Below are 12,287 nucleotides of genomic sequence, written 5' to 3' on the forward strand. Positions count from 1 at the left end.
AAGAACTTTATAAAAAATGAGTCAATTTTTAGTCGATTTTTTTTCTTTAGTATACATAGAAGAAACAAGTCGCTCTTTATCTTTAATGCACGCATACGCGCACACCATGCATAAAACGCAATTTTGCAAAAGTATGAATCGGAATTACACATGTTTTTACCAGAAAAGTGTTGTAAACATGGGTTATTTACGATTTCGAGCAACGAAATATCTGGCTGCGGTGAGCACTAATTGTAACGTTGTAACAGGATTTATCTCAATTTGTGCTTCAAAGCACGGTCTTGTTTTTTTACTAGGAGATCATACGTGCGACGGAGCCGCTTCTAGAGAATGACGTTTCCATCGTGAGCCTGGACGAGAGGGCAATGACCGCAGGTCGATACTTTGAATATCCTGGTAAGTCTCCTCGAGCGCAGGTACAGTGAGTAATAGATAGGCGATGGAATACTGTATATTTGAAATCAATAAACTTCCCCCCCCCCCGTTTGAATCAGATCGTTGACGAGACGTTTTCCTGCCGATTATTCGATGGAACGTTGCAAATTGCCGTGATCGAAAGACAATAGTAGTTGCGAGAAACGACAATATGATAGGATAACAAAAAGTTACTGTGTAGGACCGAGAAGGATGTTTGCGCAACAACTTGTGATGCTTTCATTAAATAATTCCTTTACTAATATTATTCCTTTATTTATTTTAATTAAAACGAGAAGAATAATAAGCTGATTTGAGCCAGCACAAGATATATGTGCGCGAATTATTTTTTATTTATTGACCTAGTTTACATCGTGCATTTGATACGCGTATCAAGTAGTGAATTTAAGCTGATCAGCCAATGATTAAACACATTCACTAGTTATTTATTATTTGATACGCGTATCAAATGCACGATGTAAACTAGGTCATTGTTAAAAGTGTTTAAACGTTGCAACGTGAACGCAATCTAACATTAATATAATGCGCAGACGTTTCGACTCCCGATTTGAGTCCTCTTCAGTGCTAATACATGTTTTAAAGTTGTCTCTGATTATGATTATGTCATATTTAAGCTGTGAAGTTGTCAATATATTGTAAAAGATTCACAGTCAAATGAGATTGAGTTTTTTTTCGAAATATACATACAAATAATTGTTGAGATAATTTAACATGATTAATTAGTAAGAAATTAACAATTGAGCGTGAACAAATTATAATTTACATGAAAAGTATTGAGATATAGATAATCTGTCAGCTGGCGCTTACCACTACAAGTCCATCTTTGCAAATGTCAAAAAAAATGAAGCTCTCAAGAATTGTAATGTACAATACAATAACATAGGGAGAGGGGCAAGCTACACAGTGCTTTAAACAATCAGATCTTCATATATTGAGTTGAGTCTGTGTCATATTGCATGTTAAGACCATTGTCTTGTTTTGTCTTTGTTTATTTATTTTGCTTATAAAAGTAGAATTATTAAAAAATTATTGGTTTGAGAGACATTTTTTACTTTGTTCTAACATATTTTAACATAATATAAAATATATATTATAAACTATTCATGTTTAATTATGAATATTTGCTTCTAACATTGAAAATTCTCATGATTGAGTATTCTAAGTGTGTAATAAAAACTAGTTTTGCAAATTTTAAATTTTCCTCATAAAAATAAATTGTTAGGAATTGTTCGTCTGTATATAAATAATTGTCTTGCTTTTAATGGTAACAATTCTTTCTGATCGGTGTTGGTATTGCATTCTTATCTTATAAACCGTAACAGCCTCTGGGCGTTTAAGTCCTCAAACCGTTCTAATTGAGCTTCTTCCTTGTTATGACGGAAGAGTTATTAAAAACAATGTCTGAGACAAAGAGAGAACAATTGGATGCTAACAAAGGCGCGTCCTTGCTTTGCCCACCGCATGATCTGACTACTTCTCCAGCTCCTGCTTGCCATTGTTCTATTAGCGTTGTAAACTGGATACGATGTCACGATAACAAATAACAAAGTGTCCAAAGAGATTTTCTCAAGATATTGAGACAACTATAGTGAACGAAAACGATGCACAACAAAAAATACCTCTAGTTTTTCAAGGATATTATTACTTTGAAAGAAACAGTGATATTCAGCAATAAGATACAATAGCAATTTTATCGCAACGAACTTTACTATCAAGCCATGTACGTGTGTGTTTATGTGTGGGTGTATGCGCGCGCGCGTGTGATGTGTAAAAAAAAAAATATATATATATGTATATATATCTGTTTGATTTTAATTTGAAACATTACAAATAATTAAAAAACTTTAATTTGTGAATTAGAAAAATTAATTTCTTTCGCTAGTAAACTTTATGTCTATTGCTGTTATTATTATTATTATTATTAATATAATATTATAAGAAATTAACCAAGTACTAAATTTAGCATATACTTTTATTTCTATGGTCATCACGCACGCATTTCCTATTTCAACAATGTTTTGCGGAGTTAATTTAATTAACCTTTCCTCAGAGAATTATCGTTGCAGACCAATTAAACTAGCTTGAAAATTAATTAAGCAAGAGTTTCCTTGTGAAAAGTTTCCTACTTAATTTCTCGCGCGTACAACCGCATGAAGCATGAAGGAAAAGAAATTTTTAACGGGGTTTCCCTCCTCTCTCATTGGAAAGAAGCAGCGGTCTTCGCCACATCTGCATTTCATTTAGATAGAGCATCCTTGCATATAATAAAACATTTCAATTAATTATTCCGTAATTATAACATGAGAAAGTAGTCATTGTCCGTATTTTCGCTTTACTGAGAAATTTTCTTCTTTTCGAAGTGTCGCCTCTTGTTGCCTTCTTCTATCTTTATTTATCTATTTAGAAAAATCATCTCCCTTTTACTTCCTCTTTTTACTACGTGATAGATTTTCTTGAGTTTTTTTTACATTATTAACACATCCAAATGCATATAAAATGTATTTAAAAATTATATTTTTGAATAATAACAGATAGAATAATTTTCTTTTCAAAATGCAACTTTCTCCCTATTATTTTCAGACATTTATTATTTTATACAAACACAATTCTTCTGCTATTTTTTATAGAAATGTATTTAACCGGAAAAGCCGACGGAAGTTACAAGGATAGCGATTTCACAGATACCGTGAACCAGTCGGCGCTAACTTTTCAATCTCGGTCGAATAATCCGGCGGAAACCCCCGTGGTTATTCGATGGTGACGATCTGGGCTCTTATTGGCTCATGGGCTTTCGCGCAAACTGTCTCCCTTCCTCCGTTTCCTCTTCTCTATCTCGTTTCTACTCACCCTCACCTTGTGACGCACTACCTACCAATCCTCCAGCCCTCACTGCCTCCGTCGCTACCCTTCTCGTGCACTTAGCCCCGTGGTTAACTTCAATGAGCGGATAACAAGCCGCCCCTCGACTGCGCCCGTGTAATATTCGCTCGTATAAATGGACCCGTGGCTTTGTCAAATCAACTGTCGCTAGTAAACAAGCTACCCTCCCAACTTCGGCGCACTGATACACCGCCCCGTTACTGGCTCCATAGGATACCATTCTCCTCGCGCGCCACTGCCCCGGGCTTTCAACAGCAATCTCCCCCCCTCCCCTCTCTCTCTCTCTCTCTCTCTCTCTCTCTGATAGCATTAGTCTCATTATCATTGTGTCGATCGTTATCATTCAACGAGATTTAGAATTACAATAAAAGTGTTTCCCAGACACTCCCATAATCAAATATCGTACGTTTTATTACTTAGAATTAATTACGATATTGATTGCTTACTAAATTCATGTTGATAATATATAGTTTAATAAAATAAATATATAAAATATAATAAATATGTAAGATTAAGTGTGAAGAGAAATATATTATGTTTAATCTGTTTCTCGGAATTATTACATTTCAATTTCTATTTTGTTTTCTATTTCGTTATATTAATTTTATTTATCTTATATTTACTACATTTATATTTTATAGATATTTATAATTATTGTTACAGCTTAGTAACTAGGAAATAAAACATGATAACTCGATGCACCTTAATGCTGCCAATGACTATATTCATGCAATTTCGTGGAAACTCTCTAGAAGAGCGAGAGACTTGTGTTTCTTCGCAGGATTCTGTGTCATCCGGTAGCCCAAGCATTACCGTACCATAAACGAGCCAATCAAGCACCTTTGTGATGACAATCGTTCCTTTGATTACTCGGCATTTTGCATGAGAGCAGGAACACGGTTACGTCGGGTAATCGGTGTCGTTCCGTTTCCCGACATCGACAAACTGCATTATGAAAATGTAAGAGCTAGATCCAACGATTAAAAAATCATTTAATGCTCTTTTTTCTTGTATATTATATTAAAATAAAAAAAGAAAAAATTATAATTAAAATCAATATATTTGTCTTTAAGGATGTTTTACAGCTACTGTACAACACTAGCTAAAAGTTATTAAAATTAAAAAATTGCAGACTTCTTAGATTTATTCGTCTTTTTTCTTAATCAAGGACAAAAAAATTTTTGTCGCAAATATTCGAATTTTGTTAAAATACCCCTAAAATCAGGTGTAAAAAAACAAAACAAGAAATAATTTTACTTATAATGGTTATTAATGGCTTATACAGAGTTAATGATCAATTTGCTGCAGTTTTAAGTAAATAATTTTTAAACGAGTACGTGGATCCAAACATACTTTTGCATTTATTAGAGTTGTTTTAGTATATAAAAAATATTTAATTTAATTCGCAATGTTATTCATCAAATTTGCAAATAAGTAGTATAAAACACGGTTTTGTATAAAATTATTTAAGAGTCAACGAAAAATTAAATAACTTTTAAACAAATTAAAAAGTGTGCTAAAATTAAGCACAAATATAATACCTAATATTATAATAAAGGGGGGAAATCTATATAATTTCTATATTTTTGGTAATGCTATGAAATACGATACTATACATTTTCATTCATCTCGAGATACTAGATGTAAATTTTGTGTAATTTTAAATGGCATTATTTTCTTTTAACGCAAAAGCAAAGATTGCGTGTTAATTGTATTAAAATACCGGAATAGAGTTCTTGCAGAGGAAGTTGTCGCCGCAATCGCGAAAATTGCGTATTTGCTATGGAAACGCGCTTACCGAACTCAAAAGTGGCTATGGGGTTAGAGTACGGTTCTATGAGGCACTGAAGAGTCCGCAGTTGTAGGAGGTGAACAAACAGGAGCGCCTTTCAATCGTAATTGGAACCGCAGGAGTCTGACCATCGTCCGTGTTCAAGCACTCCTTTTCTCATAACCATCATTCTTCGAGAGTGTTTCTATCCCTAGAAAAAATAGTCCGTATATAAAATAACGTAGAGAGAAAGAAAGAGAGAGAGGTAAAAAATTTTAAAAAATAATTATGTCACTATAAAAATGTGATTGCGTTTACTACATAAAAATGTTAATTTTATTTTTTTTCTGTCCATATTTAGAGAGAGAGAGAGAAAGAGAGAGAGAGAGAGAGAGAGAGAGAGAGAGAGAGAAAGAGAGAGGAGATGTTTTAAAACATTAATTTTTTAAATTATTATGATTTACAATAAAATTCTTTTATAGTTAATAGAACTAATAAGTGTAGGGTTATTATTACTATCATGGCAATAATAATTTTACGATAATAATTATTTTATGTAATTAATTATTGTAATTATTTTAGTACGCAATTATAATTACAAATACTAAACATTTTTCTTTCAGCACATTATAATTACATTTAATTTAATGAGTATGAATTAACTTTTTCCACAGAATAGGAAAAATCATATGATATTGTATTCATTAATATTAATATTAAATAAGTGTTAGACATGAATGCTAAATTATTTCATAAATCCTGCTATCAATGCGAGTTGAAGAGAGCGTGAATCTCTTTTTTTAAATCACTCTCTTCGCGGTGTTTACAAAACAAATATTTTCACTTAAAATCCGAAAGCTTTGTATTCCTCCATGAAAGCGGAAACGGACTGGACGGTGCCGCTTCATACGGAAACTTCACCTCGGCAGTTATATTCATATGCACGGTCGCACATCAATGGATCTCGCTTGCCACCGATTGTTAGCGATTTCGAAATTCTCCGCATTGAGACTCAACGGCCGCTCCTCTCTTTCTCATCGTTGCCGCTTCTGTTCTAAATCGCTCCCGCATGATTCTATTCGTATTTCTTTATCTGTATTTAAGAGGATATGTGTCACATTTCAAAGTATTACTGAAAATGTAAAAAATTTACAAGTTATTTTATCAATAAGTTATCAATATCTTGATAAAATTTAAACATGATTCTTTCATTAAGTTTAAAAGTTATTTTATTAATTTTTATTTACTGTTTAGTCTTAAAATTCTATTTACTGTTTTAAAGTTATTTCATATCTAAAACTGTAACAAAATATGATCATTTTCGCTACATAAACTGTTATAACTCAAATCTTTCGTTATTTTTTTCCTTTGTAGCAGATTTCAGAGCCAAAATTTGGATATTCATGACCAAAATTGTTATTTATTCGTAAAAATAGAATAATCTAACAAGTATGCAGGTTTTTAAATTTCGATAACTTTTAGCCGGTCTTTTAGAGTCTTTCTTATATCCGTAACTATATCAAAATGATTTGAAACTGGGCCTGTTATGGAAGATAGATCACCTTTGCATTTACAAAATAGATGATTTGGTGTTCAATTTTTAAGATATTCAAGTATTAATTTAATGGAATGTGAACGTGTTATTTAAATATTTTGTAATAAATTGATATTCAACATTTTCTAATGTTAAATTAATACAATTTAGAGATAAATAAATAACATAAAAATAATATAGTTTTATTTACTGTAGTTTAAGTAGTTTTAGCTAAGAATGATAATCGCCAAAGATTCAAATTCATTTAGAACATATTAGATTTTCAATTGATCATCACGTCTCAAAAGGCAAATCACCGAGAGTACTTTTGTCAAGACAAATCACGGAACATGGATCAAATATGGAATTCATGATTTTTAGTTATAAAAGTTCAACTTGATTTGAGAAAGAGAATATAATTTTACAATGTAAATGTTTCAAAATAAATTAATAAAGAGTACATTTAATTTAGCATATTAATTATTGTACATTAATTAATTTTATTAAGGAAATATGGTTCTACAATTTGCTTTCAAATTACATTTTCATCAGTTTTAAATTTTTGTGTTAATTATTTTCATAATATTTGTGTTATTTCTAACATATTTATCTTGTGTTAAAATTTAACACAAAAGTTTTTACTGTAGGCAAGCATATATTATTTCAGTATAATTATTTATCCATTAGTAAATTGTATTGTATTAAAATTTATCGGTGTACAATTTACTTATCTGTCCCTTGTGTGATCGCGGAAATGATTCTTTGCCAACGAGATTCCATTCGTGTAATACAAATGTGTAGAGAGGCGAAACGAACCGGGGAAGAAGATATACACCCCGAGATCTCGAATCCCACGGGGGAGCAAACGTCGCAAATTGCCGATAACGATCAGTCAGCAGGAGAGATGATTCGTAGCTAATTCTATACGAATTATAGCTCTGCGCTCTTATTATCATTAATTTGCCTTCATCCAGGATGGGATAAATGCGATAAACTGTTTCCGCGCGGTATTCCTCTAATGCGCATGTCGCATAAAGTCCTTCCATAAAGAAGTGCCCTAAATCACTGTAATTATAACATTTGCAAATCACACAATTGTTTTGAAGTCATTTCGAGGATACGGCTATTTTATACTTGGCTTAACTTTATGACTAAGATTCGACGGAAACATGTATACACTACATAAAGAGAATTTTGTCTTAGAATTTATCTTCAGAATCACGGTGATCATGGAACAACATGGAAAGAGTTTTATCACCCTTGAAAATATTTTATTAAAATTATAATTAAATTTTTTTAGCTTTTGTTTATTTATGATCACTAAGAATTCGAATGTAAATTTTAAGAGAAAATTTTGCGTGCCAACACGCATACGCACGATGATATAAATAACTCCATTGTCAAATTCTCTATTAATTTATACAAAAATCAAGATCATTTGATAAATATAGAAGTAGATATAGAATGCTTTTTCCTATATTTCTTTTAAGTTAGATATTTTTTAAAAATAGTACTTTTCTCCTATAATTTTTTGGGGGAGAGCAGTTATCGGTCTTTTATGTCCTCGATCACAATTTGGCTACCGATGGCTTAAATGATGATTAACACCATGTTACTTGCGCTGACGCAAACTCCGGCAAGCCCTTTGTTTCTCGCGGGCGTCGACGATCGTCCTGGCATACATTTATTCCTCCTTGGCGCCCTTTTTCCGCACTTGTAAAGCAGCGTCTGGCCGCTTTGCTGCCCCTTGAATTAATCTCCCGCATACGTTAAGCCTAATGAATTCCGAAACGCGCGCTTCAACTTCGGCTCGTCCGAAGTCGAAGAGTCTCTCATTCCTGGCAGCGCGCGCGACGCCATCGTCGCTGTCGCCATTAAAATATCATCGCTCGGTTTTTGCATTGGTGTTGCACATTACGTTAGCACGATACTTTATGCGATGACACGCAACGTTACACTCGCCGAAAAAAATTTGAGGGCAGAGCCATCATCTGCCATCCGTCGCTAGCTCTGCCACTTGTGTTAAGATAAACTCGCATGAGCGATCAGAATTAATTAGTACCTACTTAATTAATACTACATATTAACGCTCTTACGGTATTTCAAACTAGCTTGTATTACGATAAAATAATGACGGATTTGTATATTCTTGTTTAAGTCTATCTTATAAAATTTTAAACCATCCTCTTATGTTACAAATGTACAAATATAAATTATCTAAAGTTAAATACCAAAACTAAATTAAAACAGAGTAAAATAAAAATGAAATTGATCAAATTGTTAGTTACAAACTATTAATTTGGAATGCAGATGTTAGTTGAATCTTGAATAAAGAATCATTATTTCATTCACAGATATCGGAAATACTTCATATAAAATAAAAGAAAGAGGAACAAAATTTTTCTGAAAATACAATGGTATTTAACCATCCATATTTTTCTATTAAAGCAAAATTTAAAAGTAATTGTTTCGTAAAAAAAAGAATTGTTTTGAAATAATGTAACTAGAGAAAAATATCGAGAAAAAAAGAAATATTAAACATCGTTATATCTTGATTGTAACATTCATGAAATAAATGAGGATTATTGATTACTATACGAAAAAAGTGCTACGTTAATAGTAAAGTTAATAGAAGTCTAAATAGAAGTTATTTTTTAATTCAATAATGATAAAACAAATACGTCATGTTCTTGTTTTTATAAAATGTTATTTGCCATTTATTAAAAAATACTATTATGCATAAGATTATTTTCAGTTAGACGGCTATTAGCTAATAATATTGTAATGTAGAATAATTTTTTTCACTTTTCGAAAAAAAATGCTATTAGTTGATTCAGAGCTATCAACTGAGAGCATTGATAAAGATCAAAACTAATATCGAAGATAAAGAACTACTACATACACACAAAATTTAAGTTAGGTGAAAGAAAAATGAAAAAAGTTAATCGAAGTAATTTTTAATAGTTTGAGGAAAATGAATAAGTATTTGATATTGTTTTCTTTAATATTTTCCACTTAAATTTTCTTAGCAATTTTCTTATTACTACGTATATTTATAATTTCAAACAAAAATTCTACTAAAAATCTTTTTTAAATGTCTAAACGTAACTAAAAGAAAAAAAAATTTTTTTTCTCCACTTGTATTTTATCTTAAACAAAACTTGAATAAAAATCTCTGAGAAAAAAAACTTCTATGTATCGTATTTATTATCACATATATCATGAAAATACAAATAATAGCTTTTGTTCTTTCTTTTTGCATTAGCTTGCAAAGCACCACAGAATTCTCGATATTAAACATTTATTAGTAATTGATCAATTTTGTAAACGTAATTTGAAGATTGATAATTCTATTGATATAGATTAACTTCAATCTTGATTTTGCTAACCATTGAACTTTTTCTAATTCTAGAGGGAAAGTTAGAAAAGAAATTCTAAAAAATTTAAAAAAATATAAATTGAACGGAAATTAAAATAAATCTATATCGATAAAAATAGATATAAAACAAATTAATACGATGAATAAAACAACATACTATACGTCCTATTTGGTTGAGATAGAAAGCGTGCAACACTGCATTTATTATTTATGGTTTCGATAATGATGAGTTTTATTTTTATGTTTGTCTTCCACGATCGTCTTGACAAAGCATTCATTAGATACCTGCAGCCTGTACGCAACTTTTCTTGTCCATACTTTGCGAGATCGTAGCATGTTGCTGAATTCATCTTGGAGGCTTTCGCAACGCGGCGCCAAAATATATACATATACGGAGACTTTTTTTATATAAAATTTTTTTGCGTACACAGTAAAAAATTTTGTGTTTTCTTGTTAAAAAATATCCTGGTTAAAACTTTTATGTTAAAATTTAATTATGTTAAAATTTAACATTTGCTTGTTACTTTAACATATTGCTGTTGTGTTAATTCAAGTAAAATGTTAAATTATTAGAATAACTGAAAAAAAGTGTAATGGTAACACAATGTGCATGTACTTTTAATTTTACACACTAACTATGTTTCTTATTATTAGTGATAGGATTTATCTGTTAAAATTGACAGAAAAAAAAGTTGAATTTACTCTATAATTAGATTTTAACAAGAACCATTTTATTTTTAAGGACGTTACTACTCCGAGCGCATTTCTCGTGAAAAAGATTCACCTATTGGGTGAATAAAAGAGGCTTGCCAAGAACAGAGAACCAAATACAATTGCATTCACATATATTATAATATTGAACTGATCAGTCCAATGATATACACACATAAAATTTTTATCGATGATCCTGGAACAATCTATATGCAATTGTAAAAAAAATTTTCAACATTTCTAAAATAATTATTATTTAACGTATATAATATTTTAAATTAATATATATAACGTGTTAAAATAATATTATGATCATGTAAAAATAACATATATAATATGTTATTGTAACACATTATATATGTTACATTAACATTATAATGTTAAAGTAACATGTTACATGTGTTACTTTGACATAATTTTCTCATTAAATTGTTACATAAAAATTGTCAAATTAAAACATTTACGTTTATTTTTGTGTTAAAATATAACATAATATTTATATTGCTATTTAACATATGCTTAATATGTTAAATTAACAGAAAAATTTCTGTGGACCTTGCGTTTTGGACATGCGATATCTGTTAAATTTAACACAAATTTTTTTATTGTGTAGAGGATTATGTTTGCCGAATGTTTAAAAGAAGTAAGCACACACTGGGAGAGAGAATCAGCAAAGAGAGATGACTTCAATGCGGACCTCGTGACGATTGCGTGCACCGTACGTTTGTGCTTGCAAACTTCTTTTTGCCAAATGATGCAGCGAGGGGCAAAGAAGGAAGGAAGGAAGGAAGGAAGGAAGGAAGAAAGAATGTGTCACGTGCAAACGTTCCTTCGTCTTCACCACATACCGTATCCTGTGAAGACTATACGGTGAAAGATGAAATGCATTTTATGTATATGCTTAGACATATTTTTATAGTTTGCATTAATATAGAATAATTAAATTTGATTTTTAGAAATTATTGTGCCTTACTCGAAGCCACGTCCTCTCAGAGTTTTTCGTAATGCAGCTAACAAGCGCGAGCAACGAGACGACTGACTGAGCGACAACAGCGGAAGCTCAACGAGCGTCCGTCTTTCACTGGAGCACTGAAATTATAGAAACTATATAGCTATCGTACGTTTTCGCGAAAAAGTTTCACATTCAATTTGTTCCCCCCGTTTCACAGTAATCGCTCGCCAATGACTTCCCCTCCCAATCCGCATCCGCTCTCGTCTCTTTTCCCGCGTTCCTTTTCAGCTTCCATCTCGGTCTCCTTTTCCGCCACCCTCTCTTACACCTTTACCGCGGGATCCACTTAAATCGAAGCGTGCACCGGGATAGCAGATCGCGAATGTGGGGGAGGACTGGTTGTAGAATCTGCCAACCAATCGCGACGCCGGAATCTCACTTCCTCACCCCTTTGCCCCATTCCCTGCGAACCAATCGGAGAAGCACGCTGATGTCGTGTCGGTGGAGCATGGCGCTTCCACCCCCAAAATGGCTGCGAAATCGCGCGGGCATTAGGCAGCCCGTTCAAAATAAACGGGCGGATTAATTCGAAGGGTATTGCGGGAGCGGTATGGAAGGCTACCCT

General features: G+C 32.0%; 1 protein-coding gene and 1 long non-coding RNA gene across 6 annotated transcripts; one reads left to right on the forward strand and one right to left on the reverse strand.

The window, feature by feature from the left end:
* On the forward strand, window positions 1-11,689 carry LOC105834575. 2 transcript variants are annotated; one of them, XM_036288088.1, is made up of 3 exons: window positions 1-220; window positions 297-396; window positions 11,324-11,689. In XM_036288088.1, exons 1-3 carry the CDS (start codon window positions 17-19, stop codon window positions 11,392-11,394), a joined length of 375 nt encoding a protein of 124 aa, XP_036143981.1. In that variant the 5' UTR covers window positions 1-16; the 3' UTR covers window positions 11,395-11,689. The 2 variants fall into 2 exon arrangements, with proteins under 2 accessions (XP_036143981.1, XP_012532611.1); XM_012677157.3 differs by lacking the exon at window positions 11,324-11,689 and adding an exon at window positions 3,979-4,113.
* Window positions 3,904-11,811, reverse strand: LOC114254409. Of its 4 annotated transcripts, none has more exons than XR_004963604.1 (4): window positions 11,684-11,811; window positions 6,008-7,685; window positions 5,114-5,297; window positions 3,904-4,260 (listed from the first exon to the last, which is right to left on the reverse strand). It is a non-coding gene; the product is annotated as an uncharacterized LOC114254409 (long non-coding RNA). The 4 variants fall into 4 exon arrangements; XR_004963605.1 differs by lacking the exon at window positions 11,684-11,811 and having other exon boundaries at window positions 6,008-6,218; window positions 7,437-9,686; XR_004963603.1 differs by lacking the exon at window positions 11,684-11,811 and having other exon boundaries at window positions 6,008-9,686.
* Window positions 11,812-12,287: the final 476 nt, after the last annotated feature.

This window comes from Monomorium pharaonis, chromosome 6 (genome assembly GCF_013373865.1).
Source record: "Monomorium pharaonis isolate MP-MQ-018 chromosome 6, ASM1337386v2, whole genome shotgun sequence".
NCBI lineage: Eukaryota > Metazoa > Arthropoda > Insecta > Hymenoptera > Formicidae > Monomorium > Monomorium pharaonis.